Source organism: Anser brachyrhynchus (genome assembly GCF_964034855.1).
Source record: "Anser brachyrhynchus genome assembly, chromosome: 5".
NCBI classification, from domain to species: Eukaryota; Metazoa; Chordata; class Aves; order Anseriformes; family Anatidae; genus Anser; species Anser brachyrhynchus.
The window spans coordinates 30,012,315-30,035,301 of NC_137699.1; the positions used below are offsets into that span (position 1 = coordinate 30,012,315).

At 35.9% G+C, this 22,987-nt stretch overlaps 1 protein-coding gene across 13 annotated transcripts in view; it reads left to right on the forward strand.

Annotated features, from left to right (window-relative positions):
- The window catches only part of PCNX1 (pecanex 1), an 89,248-nt gene that overhangs the window by 53,416 nt on the left and 12,845 nt on the right, over positions 1-22,987 (forward strand). For 10 of the 13 annotated variants that reach the window (XR_013952331.1, XM_080595918.1, XM_080595916.1 and 7 more), the window contains 19 exons: positions 1,219-1,436; positions 2,510-2,663; positions 3,215-3,247; positions 4,574-4,745; positions 7,746-7,856; positions 8,316-8,407; positions 9,591-9,700; positions 11,119-11,224; positions 13,516-13,608; positions 14,003-14,153; positions 14,747-14,888; positions 16,300-16,477; positions 16,864-16,972; positions 17,567-17,696; positions 17,974-18,032; positions 18,719-18,934; positions 19,340-19,593; positions 20,513-20,743; positions 22,032-22,132. Coding sequence is in view for 12 of the 13 variants with exons in the window: in XM_080595918.1 (XP_080452044.1) it covers positions 1,219-1,436; positions 2,510-2,663; positions 3,215-3,247; positions 4,574-4,745; positions 7,746-7,856; positions 8,316-8,407; positions 9,591-9,700; positions 11,119-11,224; positions 13,516-13,608; positions 14,003-14,153; positions 14,747-14,888; positions 16,300-16,477; positions 16,864-16,972; positions 17,567-17,696; positions 17,974-18,032; positions 18,719-18,934; positions 19,340-19,593; positions 20,513-20,743; positions 22,032-22,132 (2,660 nt within the window). In the remaining variant the exon portion in view is untranslated. The remainder of the gene's footprint in view (positions 1-1,218; positions 1,437-2,509; positions 2,664-3,214; positions 3,248-4,573; positions 4,746-7,745; positions 7,857-8,315; positions 8,408-9,590; positions 9,701-11,118; positions 11,225-13,515; positions 13,609-14,002; positions 14,154-14,746; positions 14,889-16,299; positions 16,478-16,863; positions 16,973-17,566; positions 17,697-17,973; positions 18,033-18,718; positions 18,935-19,339; positions 19,594-20,512; positions 20,744-22,031; positions 22,133-22,987) is intronic. The other 3 variants (XM_080595914.1, XM_080595909.1, XM_080595911.1) reach the window with 1 other exon arrangement.

The window sequence follows — 22,987 nt, forward strand, 5'->3', positions numbered from 1 at the left end:
TGGGGGGGGGGGTGTGATTCTGTATAAGGTAAATTCATGATACTTTAAAAATCTTAGTCCACATGCTTAAAGGGGAACTTCCTAAATTTATTACTAGTGTGAGAAATGTCCTGTTACAGTGATTCTACCATTTAAGAAATGAGGCTTTTACAATTAAAAAGTTGTGAAAAAAGCACCTGCTTTTTGACACAGCTCATCTTAAATGGTGTGGCTTGTATTTTTTTAAATGCCTGTAGAAAGTGAGTGTTCCTGCTTGTTTTTTATTAGTGTTTTTCTAGGGAAGAAATCAGGGTGAGCATAGTTATAGTACATTGCTTTGAGGAGTTATGAAAAAAGCTTCAAAAATGAAAATGTTTATGATGATCATAAAATATATAATGGTATAATTTTGACACTTAAGATATGACGAGTATTTAAATTTTACTTTGCTTTAAAAATCATGACAATTTTTCATTGTGATGTTTTAATTATAGTACTCCTTAAGAATAAAGGTCAGTGCATTAAGAAGTTTCTTGGCCTGTTAATGAGATCTATAAAATGGTTAGACAGCACATACATGCACACCATACTAATTTTTTTTAACGGAGTACTCTCCTTAAATGTCCTGTATGGTGGTTAGTATTACTGTGAATTTCAGAGAGCTCTGGAGTAACAGACTACAGAATACCTGAGAAACTGTAGTCAATCATAAATAGTACTGGACTAGTTAGGGAAAAACTTCTGGGTGTTTCAGTATATTCTAAATCAATGAGTTGAAGTTTGTCTACCAATGCATGCATATTGTGGCTTTGTCATGCAAAACCAACCATTCAGCATGGATGTGCATGCAGATTAGGTGACTATAAGAAATAGGCAATAATTTATTTTAATTCAGATTTTTGTTCTTATGAATTATTCCTGCTTCTGTATCAGTTTACTTGTCTTCAGATTTGGAGTTTTTAGAGTAAATGCCATCATGTGCTTAGTCCTTACTTCACTTGAAATAAGGCATATGCAAATGCCACTGTTGTGTTGTATGCAAACTATTATTGCTGCTATTGCTATTCACTTGCCATAATGAGGACAGGAAAAGTAAGTAGAAACCACAGATTTGATAGTGTTTAACATAACTTCTTAAAACTGAGGCTAAATAATTCTAGAAATTTCTTCAAAGCAATATTTAGTAGAATACAGTTATACAGTAAAAACGAGATTTTGTTAATCCTGACTTTCTTTTAGCTTTCTCTTCCCCAGATCAGGTTGAACAGGCTGCTAACCATAGATACAGATCTGCTGGAGCAGCAAGATATTGACTTGAGCCCTGACCTTCAGGACCACATGCAACCTCAAGAGGAAGCAGCTCAAAAAGTCAAGCAGTACTATCGCTTTTGGATACTGCCTAAACTTTGGATTAGCATAAATTTTGATAGATTAACTCTTCTGGCTTTATTTGATAGGTGAGATCCTTGTATGTTACTAGTCTTGAGAAAGTAAAGATTAAAAAATGGTAACTGAACTGTGAGCTCTCATTAGAGAATCATACTTCGCTGTACTCTGAAAGATGGAAGAACAATACAAAATACATTTTTTCTGAAATAACAAAAGCTATTCTCCCTCTTTCTCCAGCAATGCTAAAAAGAAAGGAAAAAAAAAGCCCCATCACTTTGTGTGAGTTGGACAATGACATTTTTAGTAACATATAATTCATTTTTGACCGATGTTTAATGCTGGAGGATGTTTCTCCAAAAACTAACTGAAAGGTGCTAGAAACTGGCATTCACTTGTATTGTTTCAGCAAGTAGATGAAAACTTATTTGCTGTTTCATAGCATTTTTCCAGAGGGTCATATAATACTGTAACCTATTATCCCTGCCCTGTTTACCTAGTGGAATAAAATCAACATGGCCCTCCAGTTATCAGCTTTTGGAGTATATTGAATATTCAAATTTTGGAAACGACCTTCCTTGAGGTGATCAATACAGTAGTAATTCTGTCCCAGCAGAAATAATTAATTTTTTTATTCAGTACTATCAATGCTGTATGGAATTCTTTTTTTCCCCCACTTCATATAGCTTATATATATAGTTTGTTATTCATGACTTCATAATGTAGGAACTAAAAATACTGTAACTTTGCTAAGGTATCATGTATGTATTTTTGCTGTCTATGTATTTGAGGGATGGGCTAGTAGTTATCCTTTGTGGGGCTTGAATGCAGAATTATTACAGACCATGCTTCTTCTGATTGTTTAAATTATTTCTAAAGTAATCTGCTAAAGTTATATTCTGCTTTTTAAAGGTTAATTCTGTAAGGAAGTAATTGCTGTCAGATACCATTGGAAATCCTGGTACCTCCTAGCTTTGCCTAAAAGTGTGCTCATGTAGTCTATGTTCAAACCTACTCTTAACTACTTTGCTGACAGCAGCGTTATCACTTCTTAAATTCTGACCTTAGCTGTTCTCTTGCACCTTTTTCTAAACATAGTTAGGTTTTAATGCTTCTTTTTTTTTCTTCCCTCCTTCTAATACAGGAATCGTGAGATCCTTGAAAACGTGTTAGCTGTCATCCTAGCTATTCTAGTTGCGTTTCTGGGCTCTGTACTTCTTATTGAGGGCTTTTTCAAGGATATTTGGGTCTTCCAGTTCTGCCTGGTAATAGCCAGTTGTCAGTACTCACTGTTGAAGGTATTTTAATTTCTATCTTCACTTTCTAAAAACAGTAGAAATAATCTAGGTTGGGTGTTGCAGGCTAGCTGGAGCATTAAGTAAAAACCTATTTGTTTATTGTTTAAAAAACAAATGAGCAAATTTCAGCTACATGGACAGTTTGATGGATGGTCACACAGTCATTTTACTAGAATAGTTCTGCATGTGTTTGTTAAACAGCCTTTTATTTGTTGTTCTCATGCACTTTTTGTTCTGCCAAGGAAGAACAGAGTCTATTGGTTAAAAACAGCCTGCAAGCTGAACTTGAAGCTTCAGTGTGTACATTCTTCTTTTTAGTGGGTACACCTCAATGCATTCACATTAAGCAATTGCATCTAAGCATGTTTTTAATCAGAATTTTAGTTATTTGGCATTTTTATTAAGTACTGTTAAGAGTTGCATAAGTAAGTTAGAAAGAAAGTCCAATCACAGCTTAAGAAAGATCGTTTCTATTAAGGTGGAAAAGTGGTGGGAGAAGGGGGTAAATGCACTCACTATAGAGCGGATAACTTTCCTCTTTCTTGTTTCAGAGTGTTCAGCCAGATTCTTCTTCCCCTCGACATGTAAGTCATAGGCATGTGCTACTTTTACTAATCCTGCAGATATAAAACTTCTAAAGAGAATTTGATCTTTTTGGTTTGTTTTGGCATTTTTGTCTTCTCATAAGACAAGAAGTTTGTTGTCTTTCTCTTGATTCCTTTCTCGCACGCTATATTTTTCACTTATATGCTTTGTTTGTATTTAGCAAATCCTGGCCTTTCTGTTTTATCTTGGAATGGTTTGAGTTGAAAGGGACATTAAAGATCACCCAGTTCCAACTCCCCTGTCGTGACACCTCCCTCTAGACCAAGTTGCTCCAAGCCCCATCCAACCTGGCCTTGAACACTTCCAGGAATGGGGCATCCACAATTTATCCGGGCAGCTTGTTCCAGTACCTCACCACCTGCACAATAAATAATTTCTTCTGAATATTTAATCTAAATCTCCCTCCTTCTAGTTTAAAGCCATTGTCCTTGTGCTATCACACACTCCCTGACAAAGAGTCCATCTCCAGCTTTAAACTTAGCTTGTGCTGTAGAGCCGTATCATGCTAGGTTTTTGGATGAATCTTTAGTATTCAAGCAATTATTCTGAAAGGTATTCCTAATGTTGTAATTTCCTGTGGTAGCATGAACTGACACAACTTTGCAGATGTTTCATTCTGGTCTTTTGTAAATCACTCAGTTGTACTAGTTTGCACACAGCCTTATTTTTTCAATTCTATTAGGCTGAGTATGCAATGCTCTAGTGAGCATTAACATTTCAGCATGGAAATGTTAATGTGCCACTATTGAATAATATGTTTATGTTCTATTGTGTATCTGCTAGATTGCCAAAACAATATCTTTGTAAAGTCTTAAGGTACGAAAAAGTTTTATTTCTCTGAAGCCTGTCATTCAAAATATAGGTATTAAGGATGTATGCTTTAATGGACACATAAATATAGATTGGTTTTCAGCAGGAGCAGTATCTGAGTAATAAACTCAATTGATTTTTTTCAAAATTAATATATTTTCTGTTGCTTATGAAGCCTAGGCAGAGGTTTGATGACATTTGGTATTGTAAGAAGCATTCTTTGAAACTCAGGGGAGAAATAAGGGTAAAAATAACTTAGTTTAACTATTGTGTACTCATTATATATATCAGAGCCACAAAAAAATGTTGCTTTATATCCTGGCAAGGCTTTTGGGATTTTTTTGTGCTGTTACCTCACCAACTTCTGTTCAACGTACAAGTACTTCATGAATAGAAATTAATTTTGATTCTGAAACTACTTGTAACAGAAGGGCAACAATTACTTTTCTGCTAATAATGAAACAAATGTGTGTTTTGTTTTTTTTTTTAAACAGGGTCATAATCGTATCATAGCCTATAGTAGGCCTGTATATTTCTGTTTATGTTGTGGTCTTATTTGGCTGTTGGATTATGGCAGCAGAAACATATCTACAACAAGATTCAGGTTGTATGGAATGGCTTTCACCAATCCATTGCTGCTGCTGTCAGCCAGAGACTTAGTTATAGGTGAGTGACTTTCATTGATTTGAATTGTTTGCTTCTCTGCAGTAGAGTATGTTTTTTTTACACGTTGCTCCTTGTTGTGACACTGTTGCATCATCATTTTCTAACAGCCCTTCATTTAGTTTTCTTTGGAAAGAGTAACTTTAGTTTTTTTTAAAAGCTAAAATAGGAGATTGATTTCTTCCTGTACATAAAATATATTCATCCTCAGCCCTGAACCTGGTGTTCCTTGTTCTTAACTTGGACCAGGATATGCTAGCCTGTGCCTGGAGCTAGCTGCTCAGTAATCAAGTATTTTGATTTGGACTCCCCTCTACAAGAGAAGGAGCTATGGGCTTGTCACAAATAAGCGGGAGCTCTCTTAAAAGCAGGTTATTTGCATTTAACAGTTGGGTAGGACAGTATGGATGCATTTCTTAAATACCTTAGACAGATTAAATCTTAATGGGTAACTTTGAACACACCTGCTTTTCCATTGCAGCTCTTCACCTGTATGAAAATATCAGTGCATGAAAGAATATAGTAGTTAACTGTTTCAACTGCTTGCTTCTAGTTTTGGACAGTCTTCTGTCCAAGAAAAAGAAAATCTTGGTCTTAATTTGGATTTTTATTTTATTTTTAACTCTTAGTTGATGAACAAAACTTATTAATTCTCAGAATGCTAGGGTCAATATATATCATTCTGAATTTCATGCCTCATGCAGTTTTTACTTTGTTAGTAAATCTATATTTAAATGGCCAGAGGGGAAAGGTCTAAGTCTTTTATTTAGGAACAGCATTGTCTAGATATTTCCAAAGGTGCTTTTCTATAGCGCTTGTGGAGCTGCTCATGCACTGCCATTCTTCATTTTGTATCTGTTACAGAAAAAGAATTTAAGCTAGCAGACTTTTCTTTTTGGTCATTCAGTATATGAAAACTGTCCTCACTTTTCCTATGTTTATGCTCTGACTTCAGAAGTTGTCTTTCTCATCACCTTGAGTCATTACCGTAGTGTAGACCTGCATCTCCATATATATTTTTTTGCATTTATTTGTAGGTGATGTGTTGTATTGTGAAAGCAAGCTATATCTAAAAAGAGCTTAGTCTTTTCCAGTTTTAAGAAGATGTGCTGGCATCGTCACCAGACTGTGTTCATCTTGATTAGTTTTTAATAATACTTGGCTGAAGTGTTGAAATGCTTTTTAATCTTTGTTTTGCTTTTTGCTTTTCTTCGGTACCTTGCACCAGAACAGCTCTCCTTTTTTATTAAAAAAGAAAAAAAAAAAAAAAGCTGTTAACCCTGCCCAACAGCCACGTGCAGACTTTTGAAGCAAATCTTTTAAGTTGCTGAAGCAGTGTTTCAGAAATCTTTGTGTGTATTGCAAAGAATTCTGGCTGGTAGCATACACACTTTGTTGGCACAAAGGAAAAATTCAGCTGCTTTTTTCCCAGTTCTCAGGTACAGCAATTAGAACAACACAAGTGCAGGGCAAGGCAAGCTTTTTGTTTGGATAACATTGTTGCTGTGTCCTTACCAGTTGACAAGTGAGGACTGGTATCAATTATTTTGACATATTCCACAAATTAGACTTAATGAATTTATCAAAATCTGCTCCACATTTAAAACAACAGGTGTTTTCTGTTCTCTTATGTGGTCCCCTTTAGAGAGCAGTTCTACTAAAAACTTGAAAAGCTATGAGAAATGTTGGATTTTTGCTGGGCTGTTCAAATGTGTATTCCCAGATTAATCTTATTTTCTTCACCATGGATCCAAGACAGTTCAACTTGCAAGCCTTCACAAAACAGCTTTTTAACCAGTCAGATATCACTGTACTGTTTGTCTTCTGTATAGATTTCCTTGAGTCATTATTTGAGATAGGGGTGTGACTTGAGAATTCTGAAAAATATTTTGTTCAGATCTAGGACTGATCATACACTTCTTAATTTGGATCAGTAAAAAAAAATGCAGAACTTATTTTTTTTCCAAGCCTTGAACCTACATGCTTTAAAACAGCTTTTAGTTATTTAACTTTACAAAGTAGGACTAGGAAAAGAAGATCAGTTCCTTGGTACTCATCTCACTGCAGATTTTTCTAATTGGATGGCCTTTATTATACAACCATTCTATGGATATCAAGTTAGAAACGTAAAATTGAGACTTGTGATTCTCTATAACATTGCTGTAAGTCAGTTTCTTCCTTTGGTCACTGAAGCTACAAGTCTGATTTTCATGGTATGATCGTTCTATCCTTTTGCTTCAGGACTAAGCTTACTACATGTGGATCTAAACATTAACAGTTGTCAGATGATTATTCATGCATCTTTTATTCCTTAAGGTGGAAAGCAAGGGATATGTACAGGTTGGGACAGATGATTCTGTGTTTTAAAATTGCATCATTTGTTTATCTTTACTGTTTTAAATCCTGTAATTTACAGAGATTTTAATGGTTCATACCAATTTGCTCACCTGCATTTTAAAAGGTGTCATTTAGGATCGGAACAACACGGATTATTTTTCCGCACGAATTCTGAAAAAACAAGTAAAATTGTCAGATGATATTAGTGGCAGAAAACCTAGAGGTGAAATGGTTGGCTTGTCTTAAATCAGTGGCTGTTGGTTGCTTGTGTAATTAAAAACAGGCAGCTATGCTCATGGAAACCTATCATACAATGAATGAAAATTTACTGGTTTTGTAATCTGTAAGCATACTTGTCTGATCTTTGCTAAACTAAAACCAAAAGCTTGAATTGGCCTGTATGAGTTATTGTAGTGGTTAAAGCTGATGTTTAAAACAAAACAAATTCTGAATATTGGTTAATGTAACCTCTGTATTCAGTCACTTTTGTGAGTTGTTGAAGTAGAGATTTACGTAATGGATGTTTTCCTTTAAAATTATGGTAGGAACACTTCAGTGATGTTGAGTTGAATGGTGTGTGGTACCATAGAACTTAAACTGAAGAGTACGTTAACATGCTGTGTTTTTCATCTTCATGACTTTTTCAACTATCTTTTTCTTCCACAGTGTTTACACTATGTTTCCCCATAGTATTCTTCATTGGTCTCCTGCCTCAGGTGAATACATTTGTAATGTATCTCTGTGAACAGCTGGATATTCATGTCTTTGGTGGCAATGGTGAGTGTGTTTTATCACGTTAGCAGCAAAAGCATTACATTAGAAACTGCCATCAGGTTAAAGAGCTAGTTAAAAAAAGCTTAGTGATTGTACCATCTGTATTCCTGTCCTATATGTACGGAATACTACTGTATTTTTTTTAAAAGGCTAAAGTTCTTCTGATTGATTACTGAGAGAGAATTACTATCCTCGTTAGTCTGTTGAAAATTATACTTCCTTTATTGGCTTCTTTTGCAGCTGTTAACCTTTCCCATGATAACGCTGTTGAATAAATGAGGAGATAAATGAAGCTGTATAAATCATTCTTTTAAAAATATTTTCCCGTATTGTATGTATATAGATACTTATGAATACATGCTATGATTTGGGTGCTTTATTTCAGAGGAGGGCTAGAACTAGAGGGCTGACCTCTTTTATATTCTAACCTGATTACATTCTTATTGATATTTTTATATTCAGCTACCACAAGCCTGCTTGCAGCACTTTACAGTTTTATCTGTAGTATTGTGGCAGTAGCGTTGTTGTATGGACTGTGCTATGGTGCCCTGAAGGTGAGTGATATTACAAAAACAACATAGGTTAAAGTCTTGGATTTTGTTTTCTGCTTCCTTTTTTCTTATATATGCAGAAAGTGAATTAGAAATATTAGTCTGACTTGGTAGGATTTTATGCTTAGTTCTGGTGTCAGTGAAAAGATGGAAAGTAGGAACAAAGCAGGTTTGCTATGAAAAGACGTGACTTGTTTGTGTGCTAACAGGCTAGGTTTTTGCCAAAAACTCCTCATATTCTGTGTTGATTCTTGAAAAACAGCCACGTAACTGGCTTGTTTCTTGTAGACTCTACATGTATTGATGTGTTAACCTCTCAAGAGGGCTCACTTATATTTTTTTTCCAGTGGTGTAAACCATAAACGGTATTTTCAAATTAATGTTTACTTGAAAGGAAGCCAGGAAATGGTTTGTAGTGTCAAAGAAAAGATGTATGCCTACCTAAAAAACAAAACAAAAAAATAGCCTTTCCTTCCTTAATGACATTGTTTGAAACAGTATGGTGTTGGTTCTATGTTAGTTTTGGGTCTTTCAGTGATCAAATGATCTCAGTTCACAATTAACTGTAGCATGTGCTCCTTCAAATTAGCCATGGCCTCGTTCCTTTCCACTCTGCAGGTAGTAAAAAGTTGTTAGAGGAAATACTCCGGTGATACTATCACCCACAGATCATTAGCTTTCTGTGAATTTGTCCATTTGTCTCATTAGCCATTTGTAAACACATCTGTTAAAGACAAACTTCAGCAAAGAATTGCTCTCTCCTCTTTGCAGATCCAGTGCAGATTATGAAAATAAAATATGAACACTGGTTTCATTTTCATTCAGCCCATTAGAAAAAAATAACTTTAGAAACAGCACTGGGATTTTTCAGAATAATTGATGAAAATGTAGTTCTAAGGACTTACGCTCTCAAGGAATGCATGAACTTCTTCATGAGGTTTATGAAAACTCAGGACTATTAAATGATTGAGATGGTGTGGGCTTAAGGAGCGTATACTATGTTAAAGTTTCTGATCTGTAGTTAGGCAGAGGTAAATACTGAATATTTTTTGACTGAAATTTGTTTCGTATTTGTGGAATTGTAGTTTATTTTTTTCCGTTCTCTTTTTGTGATATATATCTCTTGTATGGCAGATAAGTGTTAAATACCTTATCTCATTTTTATTAATATTTCATTTGTCTCCAGGATTCTTGGGATGGGCAGCATATTCCAGTTCTCTTCTCCATATTTTGTGGTTTGTTAGTGGCAATATCATATCATCTCAGCAGACAAAGTAGTGACCCTTCTGTGCTTTTGTAAGTAACTGTTTGTGCCCTTTCCATAAGGAAGAAGCAATTATCAAAGAGATACTAGTTATGATGATAAATACCAATCTGATAATCATCAGCATTATCAAAAGTGGCGTATTGGTTCAGTAACTGAATAAAAATTCTCAGTTTGCACATGGTTCCTCCTTTGAAGTACAGCCTTTCTTTGTCACTTCTGGTGAGTTACTTATATGCCAAAGTCCGATTTTCTTTAATCGCCAGTCAGCTGCCATCTTTCTGCTGCTGCATTGGTGCTGAACAACCTGTAACCATTCTGTAATTAAAGAGGTGCTGAAAGCACTAGCTTAGGCTGAAGCCCACATGTGGACTTTTTGAACTGTGCTTTTCTCACTTAATTCACTGCTGTGTTCTTCCATTGAATGTGTGCACAAAGCACTAATTCATATTTGATCTCGGATACAAAACAGTAAGAATCTGTTTTGGTGATTAGTGTTCCAATCTAAGGTGGGAAAACGGTCATATTGCTCTTCTGAGTTGGAGTATTGATGAGAGTACTTCTGATTGGATTACTAATTATGTATGTAAAACAAAGTAGTTCTAGTAGGAAAAGCACCTCCCATAGAACAACCAGTAGAGGCTCAGTTGTCACGTATTTGGATCAGGCAGAGCTTGAACTTGGATTTAAATTTAGCCATAATGCTGGATGAAATAGAAAAGTAGCAGTCTGGAGCAGATAGTCAGGGGCTTTTTCTGTGGATGGGGAGATCAGGTTGTTATCTGAATGTTCATACAGAAAGGAGATGGGGGGGATCAAATAAATAATTATTTGCAAAAATAATTGCAAGGGACTCTGAAGCATATAGGTATGGCTAGCAGTGCTGCATATGGTCTTCTGAAAACTTAGGTACAAGTTTTTGGGGTTTTTAGTACCAGCAAGGTCTGCTAAGAATGTAATGGTTTGGTCAGCATGGCTAATTCCTGAATTAATCAGACTAACACAGATAATACTTTTTTTCCCTGTTGGAGTTAAATCAGGGAATTCTTTGTTCCAATTGGTGTTGACAAATAGGCTCAAACTTTGGAGTATGTTGGTTTTTTTTGTCAGTTGCATGCTGAAGTTTAGTTTCATGAGCAGTGTGATGTCAGCTTATGAATTAAGTATTTGTCCAGTCACCCCTGTTGGTACTGGAGAAACTGCTGTTTGAATAAGATCTGGCTACTCATCTAAGTTCTATCTCTGGGGCCATTGTGCAACCAGAGAACTGATTTCTTTATAAAACTGAGATCTCATCTTTGTGAATTAGCTCAGCCATGTGAAAGCACTAATATGCTAGGATTGCTTTTTATTGCAATAAAGCAAAGTCAGAAGTTCTGTTAAAGGTTTATGTATTTTTAAAAGAGTAACAATGCTTTCTTTTCAATGGGTTCTTTTTTGCTTTTTTAAGCTCTTTAGTGCAATCAAAATTTTTTCCTAATTCTGAAGACAAAAACCCTGAGGATCCTCTGTCTGAAGTGAAAGATCCTTTACCTGAAAAGCTTAGAAACTCTGTGGTAAGTAGACTTTTATTTTGTTGTCTAAGCCTTTACTTATGTTGATCAGTATAGCATTAGTCTGGATCTTACTTGGCTTACATTTGTCAGTTATCATGGTGTTGGTTAGGATTGGATATCAGAGCACAAATAAAATATTCAAGTCTCAGTAGTTTTAAGAATTTTAAGTGCAGTATATATCTTTCTCACATAACCCACAACCCATTAATAATAATTTCTTGAAAATATTAGTTATTTCTAGATAAAATATTAGATATTTCTGGAAGATATCAGATAATCTGTATCAAGGGAAAGAAACCCATTTTATATTATGGGAGGGGTTCACCCTCCTTGGTAGGGAGGGTGGTGCTCCCACATCAAAGAAGTTGCTATTGCACATAAAAGAAAAACAGAAAAGGGACTCCTAGTCCATGCTGTGCTAGGGGGTCAAGTTCCTTCTGTATTACTTCTACGTGAATTCATGCATGTACAAGCCTGCACTCCTGAGCTGAGATTTTAGAAGGGCAACCCATGAACTTTATGCAAGAAAATGCAGTATACTCTACTGGAGAGAAAATCTTCAAGAATGGAATCAGTTGTAATGTTTTTTAATAAAAATTTAGCATTTGAGAGAGAAACTGCAACTGTATGCCTGCTTTGACAGGCAGCAGCTCACCCAGCCTAAGGAATTGTACTGGGTCGATTTCATAGTCTAAAAATGCATGCATCTAGTTATTAAACCTTGTTCACTTCAAAGGTAAACCTCCGTAAGCAGAACTTCTTGTGCACTGTTGTGCAATTTTAGTGCTACCTATAAAAGCGACACTTCTTTTAAATCTGCAAATGAACCAATATACTATACTAAGAATATGTTTATAGTGCAATTTAAGTTATTAAGATGGAGACATGGAACAACTGGAATTCCCTAGTATTACATTCAGTGAAGGATCACTGAATTTTCTTCTAGCTCATGTCAATAACAAGAGGTACTCGCTTTTTTTTTGTGGTAGTGCCCTGGGAAAGATTAACGGGAGTAATAGTATAGTACCTCAGTATTTCTAGTAATTGTGAGCAAAAGCTGTGTGTTTGTGTTCCAGAAGGGCAAAAATATAAAATGGTGGAAAGGCTTTTAAAGAGCAGATGTAACCTCTTCCATTTACTTCAGCACATTATTCTTTTTCATGCAATGGGATAGTAAGTAAAAGATATAGGAAATTCAATTATACAAAGAAATGTCAAATGGTTGTTTAACCTTGCATGGATCCTGTCTCTAGGGGAGTAACTGCATAGACAGGCTTCTCCTCATACAGCAGGCAAGCACAACAGGATCTAATGTATAGCAACTGCAAGTAGACATTTAAAGTAGAGAAACTGCAGTCTTTTTACCGTTACTCGGAGAGATAGACCTTAGGAGCTCTAACTCTCAAACTATATCTTAGTTGCTTGGAGAGTGTGAGGGCTGAAGGATGATCATGATGTATTCTTTCTTTCAGTGTTTTTAAAAATCAGGACTTCTTGTCTTTGGAAAAATAAGCTATGTGCCAAGAATTTGGATCTTGAAGCAGTAACTGCTGCATGTAACTTATTTTGCCAGTTTTAGAGCAGTTAATCCCGTAATGCTTTCCTGGTATGAAAATATTAATGCTGTGTTTAGAGGGGGAACAGGTCTAAACTAGGAAGATTCTGACTTCAAGTGACCCTGAGTATGTATCGCCCTCTTGTGACTCAGTCTGGCACTAATCGGTTTGTTGTTTTCTTCCCATTCCCAACAAACAGTTTCCTCTCTTAAGGACAACAGAAAATTCAAACTCATTCCTCAGGGTCATTTTAAAGCTATCCTTCCTCCTTCTGTAGAGGAGAGGGGGGAAAAGAGAGAGAGTATTATTGTTTTTCCACCAGATACTTGGCTTTGTCTAGGCAGCTGTCTTCCAGAGTTCTTAATTGCTCCGTAGCAATTCATAGATCATAAATGGGAAATTTGGTTAGCACTTCCAGCTCTTTCTTTAGTGCTGTAGAGGGGATCCTTACACCCCTTCATGGTCCAGAATGAGAGGGAGAGAAGATACTGTGTATATTAACTTCTCTTGTCCTACTTTGAGTAGGTGTCTTTGTGGTTATTAACTTCCTTGAACTAATGCGCTTGGCCATAAGATTTACCTTGTGAAATTTCTGATAACTTCAGTGGAAGTAATTAACACTGGCACCATTTGAAAATCCGTTAATCGGTTTCACTGCTTTTGCTGGTGAGGATTAAGATTCTGAAGAGAAAAACCAAAGTTGGTGTTCTCTAAAATTTTGTTTTCACTTTCCAGAGTGAAAGATTGCAGTCTGACCTGATTGTGTGTATAGTCATCGGTGTACTCTATTTTGCAATTCATGTCAGTACAGTATTTACAGTTTTACAGGTAAGGTGTTTCATCAAATCTGCCAGTGTTTTCTGCATACAAATGTTCTAATGCTATATAATACTCGTGTGCATCATTCTCCTGACTAGTTTTAGATGGTCTTTAAATATGTAGTGTGACAAGTACCAAGTACATGACAGGAGATCGTCACATTTCACTTTTGTGTGTTTGAAATCTTCCTGCCTTTCTCAGGTGTGTGGTTTTTTTTTCCTTCTGTATTTTTGAGTCTCTAACATACAAAATGCCCTCTTTCTTAATCTGTCTCAGATAAGTTAGTGTCAGAATCATTTTGGAATGAGAAAAAAATGCTCAAAGCTCTTATGTTATTAATGTAAGATTTTTATTTTTTTATAAAACACAAACCTAAATTTCGTTCAATTCTTCTCTTGTTTAGCCTATATTAAGTTATGTTCTCTATGCATTGGTGGGTACGGTAGGCTTTGTGACCCATTATGTTCTGCCTCAACTCCGAAAGCAACTTCCTTGGCATTGCTTTTCTCACCCACTGCTGAAAACCAAGGAATACTATCAGTTTGAAGTCCGAAGTAAGTATCATTAATGATACTATTCTTGAATTTTCAGTTATAGCTGATTTAACTTGTATTAGTGGTTTATATACTTCATATTTTTGCTTTATTATTTGATATACTCTAGTGGAGTATTTCATGGCATATGATATAGTTATGTCTAAGTTTCTCAGATCGTCATCAGTTCAAAGATATATAAAATATCATGTAATATATTTTCCTCATGCTTTGATACACTTTGATACAGTGCTTACAGTATTTCAGAGTAGTTCCACACAGTCTTCAAAATCTTAAGTTTCAAAGTTTGTGATAACGATTGCCTTAAATAATTTTTAGCTAAGTTAGAGTGTTTGTTCACTAGGTATTTCTTTAAGATACTGAGTTTTCAAGTGCTTTAGAGGATTAGATATGACTAATGCTGTTGGAGACTTGAGCTTGACATAGACCTGATTATTATTGGTACTGTTCACAGGTTGAGCAGTAAAGTTGTACTCTATCTAAATGAATAGGTTTTTTCTTCATAGTTTAATCATAAATGACTTGGATCAAGAGTTTTGATTCTGTTGAGTTTGATTTGACAATCTGATTTCTTCTTTTTAATTTCCTGATAGATGCTGCACATGTTATGTGGTTTGAGAAACTTCACATTTGGCTCCTTTTTGTAGAGAAAAATGTTATCTATCCACTGATAGTCCTCAATGAGCTTAGTAGCAGCGCTAAGAATATTGCTAGTCCAAAGAAACTGGATACTGAGTAAGTAGAAAAGGCTGTCAAGTAGTCCGAGTATGTTTACTGTGGTGGGAAATAGTGAGTTGTGGACTCCGTAGCAAGATAGTAATGCTATTGCCTTAAATACAGCAAGGAATAAGTACAATTTTTCTTTATATGAGAGCTTATGTAGAACAGAGTCACCTTGCTGGCTTAAACTGAATGGAGTATTATAGTTTTAAATTAGGAATCAATGCAAAGAAATTATTCAAATCATAGTGTGTACAATAAAAAAAAATCATAGTGTATACAATAAAGATTGCAAATTGCAGAACTATCTAGAGATGCGATATCAGAATTTCCGTGTTGATCTTGAGAGTCTGCAATATAACTACACAGACTGCAAATTCAAGATAGTGACAATACATTTAGGTATTTTGTCCAGTGTAAACACAAGACTTGTCTAACATCCCATCAGTTGGTGTGCCAGCTTGCCGTCCCTGTGCAGCTTTCTACACTCATCATGAAATTCCCAAGACCTTCCAGCCCCTTAATGCAATTTCTAGCCAGATGGAACTGCACACTGCCTCTTAAATTGAGACTTGATTATAATTCCTCAAGCAGTGTATCTGACTGTCTCAGCAAAGTGAGTTCAATAATAGGCCCTGTGGTTTTTGTATCCAAGAACAGTGACCAGGTGGCCTCTTTTGATTTGAAGTTCTGTTGATTTAAAATGGAAGTACTATAGGGGAACACACACCTTAAAACTAAACCAATTTTTTTAGGTATGTGTGGCGGTGGTGGTCTTTATTGCTTTGTTTTTAGTTTAATCCCTGGTCTATTAAGTTCTTGCATTAGGTTAATTACTTTTGTCACTCTACAGGGCTTTGGTAAGAATATTGCCATTTACATAATGTTGTTTTTATAACCATCTGATCTGTCAGTAGCTCTGGGAGGTGGAGGAGGAATCACTGTTGTGTTTCTCCCAGTATAAGTTAAATCAGTATAGTTGTGTTGGAAGTAATCCAGTATTCAGTAACATTCTCTTGCTGATTAATCTAGAGCAATTCCAGCATTTTTGCATCTTTATATTGATGACCTAAATTTAAGGCCTTATGTTCAGAGTACAGGGATATTTCACCTTTGATTTTCTTTAGCAGGACTTTTTCAAATGATGTTAATCATCTGAACCTAAATTGGCTTGAGAATGCTGATAAAGAGGCTTGGATAGTAACTTCTTCAAAAAAAGTCTGAAATTGTCTATAAAGAATAAATAAAACAAATACAGGCACCACCATGCAAGACAAATGAACAAAAGCAAATCCAAGTCTAAACCTTGAAAGCCTAAACCTTGAGTTTGAAGAGATTGGCATTGTAAGACAGCAACAATTTAGGTGGTCTATAAACCCCTTCAGACAGCAGATAAATAAATGTTTCTTGTGAATTTCCTTTACAGGTTGGGTGCTTTAATGATCACAATAGCTGGCTTGAAGTTACTGCGTTCATCATTCAGTAGCCCAACGTGCCAGTATGTCACTGTTATTTTCACAGTGCTCTTCTTTACTTTTGATTACAAAAGTTTTACTGAGACCATGCTGCTAGATCTCTTCTTCATGTCCATACTCTTCAGCAAGGTAACTAACTCTCTGTTTCTGATCATCCTAAAGGGAAAACTGGCTATGCTCTTAACTGATAACTGATCCAATCCAGATCCATAGTCCTGTTGGCACTTTAATCAACATGCTATAAGATCTTTAAGACTTCTCAAAGCATTTATGTTGGCTTGATACAGCATATGCATCTTTCTAAAAATCTCACGAGTTTCTGTTAGTAGAACAATGTAGCGCATATTGTGTCACTTGCTTTCTCATTGCATCCTTTTTGTAAGTAGGATAGACCTGGTAGACCTAGACCAGAAACAACTCTAGGGGAACAAGTAAACTCAGGATATATTGCTGTACTACAAAGCACGTTGATTTTTAGCAAAATTACTTACTTTTCTTCTATTTCTTTTCCACAGCTTTGGGAACTCTTTTATAAGTTGAGATTTGTATATACCTACATTGCTCCCTGGCAGATCACATGGGGATCTGCCTTCCATGCTTTTGCCCAGCCCTTTGCTGTGCCACGTATCCTTTAAAAATGCCGACTTTTTGTGAAGTCATGTCTTACAAATTCTGAATGTTGCATTATAATGGCTATGTATTATGGGCTATATCTACTGAATGAGCAGGCTTATCCGATGAGCATTAATGAGAAACTGTACATGCTTTCTACCTTGCTGCAATGATGAGAGTTTTACACTAGCAGATAAAGCAGGAACAGAATTCTAACATAAAAGAAATGTAAAGCAGGAGTTATTTCATTCTGAAAGTGACAGCTTTTCTTCTGACAGTCATTTCCCTTTTTCAAGAGTCACTAGCTATATGATTTGGGATTTTGAGTATTGCTTGCGTAGACTGGTTTGAATGGAATATTAAGTTAGTATTGTTTGTAGTATTTTCAGAAAATTACCAGCATGTCCAATGCCAAACTGTCATCTATTTCTGTTTGTAAAAGCAAGAATAACGCCATCTATAGCTGGAGATTGTAAAAATGTTGCTGCACAAAAATTTTTGGAGATTGTTTTGCTTTTACTTGGTGTTGCTGTATACTTAATGTACTATTATAGAAGCTTGAAAAAAGTTTTTGCTCCTTTGCCTTCCTTAATCTTTATTCTACAGATTCTGCAATGTTGTTTGTCCAAGCAGCTGTGTCAGCTTTCTTCTCTACTCCACTGAATCCTTTCCTGGGAAGTGCAATATTTATCACTTCTTATGCCAGACCTGTCAAATTCTGGGAGAGAGACTACAAGTAGGTGAAATAAGACCTTTAAAGTTTGTGTCCTTTGTTTTTAAACCTGGAACTGTGTCAAAATAAGTGTTCATCTTCAAGAGCTGCTATTTTCCCCAAAGAAAATTGTTTTAGAGCACTGAATGTTTTGAATGAACTTGTTTCTGAAATAGTGTAGAAGCTGATCAGTATCTACTTTAGCTTCGTAGGTAACTTGTGCTCAGAGAGATGCAATTTTAAGTTTTTTTTAAACATCAAAATTACAGTATTGTAAAGCGCAATTTTCATTTTATTTCAGCACAAAGCGTGTGGATCATTCAAATACAAGGCTGGCTTCACAGCTTGATCGAAATCCAGGTAACCTTCCTTGTCATTTTTTTATTTAATTATTATATATATACACCACACAGTTTCTCTCTCTTGTTCATGAGGAACGAAGATATAGATGACTTTTATAGGAATTAGGTTCGATTTGCCACGTGATTCTTCTCCAAAACCATTCTGTTGTCTCCTGTTACTTTCTCCTCCATCATCTCTCCTTGCTTTATTCTTTACTTTCCTGTACACTTTCCCTGTTTCCCCACTACCTTTGTGTGTCTCTGCTTTACTTCTCCTTCATTTATAATCATGGTGTGCATTAACTTTTTTATTCTTAAGTAACTAAAAAGCCAAACATTATTTGAGAGTGTCTCAATGTCATGGTGATGGATCTCTACAAAAGTCATTATGGAGCAGCTTCTGTGCTCATTTGCTTTTGAACATTATTATATGGAATAGATTGATGGAAAATGCATGAGTGAAACTGAAATAATAATTTGGAAAATGGAGGAGTAAGAAGGAAAAAATGTTGGTCAAAAATCTTAAGCTTCACTTGATGTTAATTTGAAGTAGTTGTCACGCAAAAATTGGCAGGGTGAGGAGGAACAGGAAGTTGATGACTTGTGTTAAGAAAAACGTAGCACGTGAAGTGAATTGATAATTGACCATCAAACTTGAGATTTTTCTGAACATTTAAATGATAACTCCAATGAATCTTTCTGCAGGCTCAGATGATAACAACCTGAATTCAATCTTCTATGAACACTTAACCCGTTCCCTTCAGCACAGCCTATGTGGAGACTTGTTATTGGGTCGGTGGGGAAACTACAGTACTGGGGACTGCTTCATCCTAGCCTCTGACTACCTCAATGCACTAGTACACCTTATAGAGATAGGAAATGGCTTGGTCACCTTCCAGCTCAGAGGGCTTGAATTCAGAGGTGAGTGTGTTACACATACTTAACTGTCTATGCCACAAAGTAGCCTTCTGCTCTGGAAACTTTAGTTATTTTTGGTTCCATCCTGTGAATTAATGGCTTTGAAAATGATCTTCAGGGTCTCTTCATGCCTCCCACCACTTGTGAGGAAAACTAGCTCCCTCTAACAGAGTTGATGCTACATCTTCTTCAATTTTAGTGCAGTGGCGATGATAATTCATTCATTGTGCGACCTAAATAGAATATGCTATTCCACCTCTTGTTCATTGGCAGGGAGTTGACCTGTTGTTACAGAAACATAATTGGAGACTGTTTTGGTTCTAAACACTTTTAAATAGAAGTCAACATTAAAACAATTGTATAAAGTTTTTAACTTTCTTTCATTTTTTTTTTCTGGTTTCTCCTAAGGAACTTATTGTCAGCAAAGAGAAGTAGAGGCTATCACTGAAGGTGTAGAAGAAGACGAAGGTTTCTGTTGCTGTGAACCTGGCCACCTTCCTCACATGCTTTCCTTTAATGCTGCCTTTGGGCAACGTTGGCTGGCTTGGGAAGTGCTTGTGACAAAGTATGTTCTGGAGGGTTATAGTATCACTGACAACAGTGCAGCTTCTATGCTTCAAGTCTTTGATCTCCGGAAAATTCTCACCACTTACTACGTGAAGGTATAATTCAGTTTAGTACAAACTTGGGGGGAGGTAGGCAGCATTACAGCCAGGAGCTCTTTAATGCCTTGAACTTCTAATAGTTTTTGTGAGAGGATCATAGAATCTGATACAAGTTATAGTAGTATAAACAGCTTAATCAAAGGACAGAGTTTACTGTACTGATAATTACTTGATATTTGGGTGTATGAGTAGGAAAATGACCATGTAGTCTTGGACAAAGAAGATGCTATTTCTAGCTGAGGCTCGAGTAGAAACTGAAAGGCTATTACTCAAATGCAATAGCTGTGGTGTAAATGAAAAGATAAGTAACTGGTATGTTTCTCTTAGAGAAAGCCAAGCAACTTCAGTGTTCAAAAGCTGCCCATAGCCATCTTTGTGGGTTTTCTGTTTAAAAAAAGTCCTATTACATCCGCAGATTTTTTTCTGTAGACCTCACATAATCTGTTTACCTACTACTCATGATCTGTTGTAAGCTACTCTTTCAGAGCTGAAAAAATTCATGTTGGAATATTTCCAAGGCACATACACACAAGTGCTTTTTTCCTCCACATAGAAATGTATTGACTTGTCTTTAATATGAGTTATTTTGAAATTTACTATCTAAGCGTCAATGTTCACTAAATAAAAACACCAGTTTACTTGTTTTTCTTCAAAATTAGTGAGCCCTGTCCAATCCATTTTTCCTTATTCCCTTGTGCATGTTTTCGAACTCTTGATAGTCTCTGAAAAATAAGCATGTATACAAACGTGTATTGTGTTTTCTGTGCCACCAAATTTGTTGCATCCGTGAGCTAAATAAACACTATTGTGTCATTTTTGTTTGTTATCAAGGAAATGAATGAATGAGTTGAAAAAATTAGAGATTAATTTTTTTATTGCAATACTTACTCATGTATTTTTTTTATTACTGTTTCAGGGAATCATCTATTATGTCACAACTTCCCCCAAGTTAGAGGAATGGTTAGCTAATGAGACAATGCAGGAAGGACTGCGGTTGTGCACAGACCGCAATTACGTTGACGTAGACCCAACATTTAACCCCAATATTGATGAGGATTATGACCATCGTCTAGCAGGGATCTCAAGAGAGAGTTTCTGTATGATTTATTTGAACTGGATAGAATACTGCTGCTCTCGAAGAGAAAAGGTAGGTATGAATATGTGAGGAAAGGTGTTTGCTATTCGAGGATTCTCTTTTTTTTTCCTTGTTGGCTTGACTTACTGTTTTATATATATGCAAAATTGAAGTAATGAATATATCATTGAAACATCAGTATATGGGTTATTGTTTTTGATCATCTGCTCTTGAGATTTGAATTTAAACTACACCGTATACTGCTTACAGAAGTTATGTCCACTAATGCCATTTATAGTTACTAGGTCAACTGAATCAGTTGAAACTTGCTCAGCCATTTATCTGAATAGAGAAAGGTGTTTGTAGAAATGATGTTGGGTGTTTAGATGCCAATGTTTCTAAAATAACCCTAAAATAGAAACCTGTCACCAGATTATAAGATGAACTACTACTTTATTAGCATTCGTATTATAACTCTACTTTGACCCACTGGAACTGTTGGCTTGTGAACGATCATCCCATATCCAATTCTTTTCCTCTCTCCAAATCTTCCCACCTTTTAAATAAGGACACTAGTATGTCAGTAGAAGAACTCTTTGACTCTACAAAAAGCTGTATGTAACGTTTAAGTAGCATTGCATTTGAGAATGAGCAAGAATTGCTTGAGATTAAAGGACAGGAATGTAATTTGATTTCACTTGTTGAATGATCTGCCAGAGGTTTCAGAGTTGAGCTTTACTTTTGAAGTGAGCAGATTAAGTAGCCCATTTTAAAGAAAGCCAAAGGAAGTCTTTTCCTTCTATTAAGTGATTATCTTGTGAAGCATTTTGTGTAGGTATTGAAAATCAGGTTTAATCTTTTAGATGCAGGCTACTGTTCTGTAGGTCAGTATATACCTTACAGAGCTACAAATAAATGGCTTTGGGCTAAGGGTGAGTGTCTCCCTGAATAACGTGTAGTCTGGGGAAACTTTCGATTAACTCAGAATCATATACTCCCAACCACTAAATGAGAATCCACGTTATTCACTAAAAATATTTTGTCTTAATGCCATAATCACGCTAATCAACAGGTTTTCATACAACGTACACAGTATCCATGAGAAAAGTTGCTTACATCTGTTCAGCTTACTGTTTCTTTTTTCAGATATAGTATGGGTGTCTGCCTTTGCAAATATGCAGAGTATTTGCAACTTTTTTAAAAAGAATTCCTAATTAAAATCTGAGTAAGAGTGATCGGTGGGGTAGGTACATGCACATAGATAAATTTCTGTGTGGCTTTCTATTCCTTCAGGCAGAACAGTTCTATGGCAATTCTTTCACTCCATTCACCCTCTTTTTTTTCCCCTCCTTACTGCAAGCCACTGGATTCAAGTAAAGATTCACCCCTTGTTACGCTCTGTTACGGACTGTGTGTTCTGGGGCGGAGAGCACTGGGAACAGCTTCGCATCATATGTCTAGGTAATAAAATCTTTTTCTAAACTTGCCTTTCTCAAAATCACTCTGGATTCCTAGGTTAGATTTGGATAAATACCTCTTCATGAAAGAAAATAAAATATAATTTCATCCTTCCTTAAGCTGGACAGATATGCTACATAGACTGTCTTCATTCTAACAGCCAGCAAAACATAATCGAAGAACTGCAAAAGGGGGAACTTGAATTCAAGCATTTTGTTCTATAGAACTGATGAAAGGTGAGAGTTCTGGTGTGGGCAAGCACCAGTAATATCTGATGGAAAAACTCAAACCAATTGAGTTCTGAAAGTATGCTCCTTTTTGCCACTCCAAGTGTGTACCCTATTTGTAAATAAGGAGAAGAGGATGGCTTGTTAAAATGAAGAACACACACATCTTGATGGAACTTAAAGCAGACTACTGTGATAAGCTTCATGTTTTAGGTGGCTCTGTAGTGAACAATTTTGTACAAATCTCCTTCAGCTCAGCTCTCTCATCTCCTCATCTCATGTGGAAACCTCTGTCTTGTAGAATGACAGTTTCAACTTGCTTTAGAAAGCCAATGTAAATATAGCTGTGTGTTTCATGAAACTGCAAGGTGATGGTTTTTAAACAAAATAAATAGGCACAATCAGATGTGGAAGCTACTGGTTAGCTGGATACTGACTTCAAACAAACAAAAATAACCACTATTTTACTTCACTTTCATGGAAATAGTTTACTGTTTCTTTTAAGTACCAGCGAATTGCCTCATGAAGGTCTTGCAGGTACAGTCACAAGGATTTTTGGAGCATTTGATTTTTCACTCTGTCAGCTTCATGAAAGGAAATGATCTCACTGAGAATGAAGAAGCTACCGAAA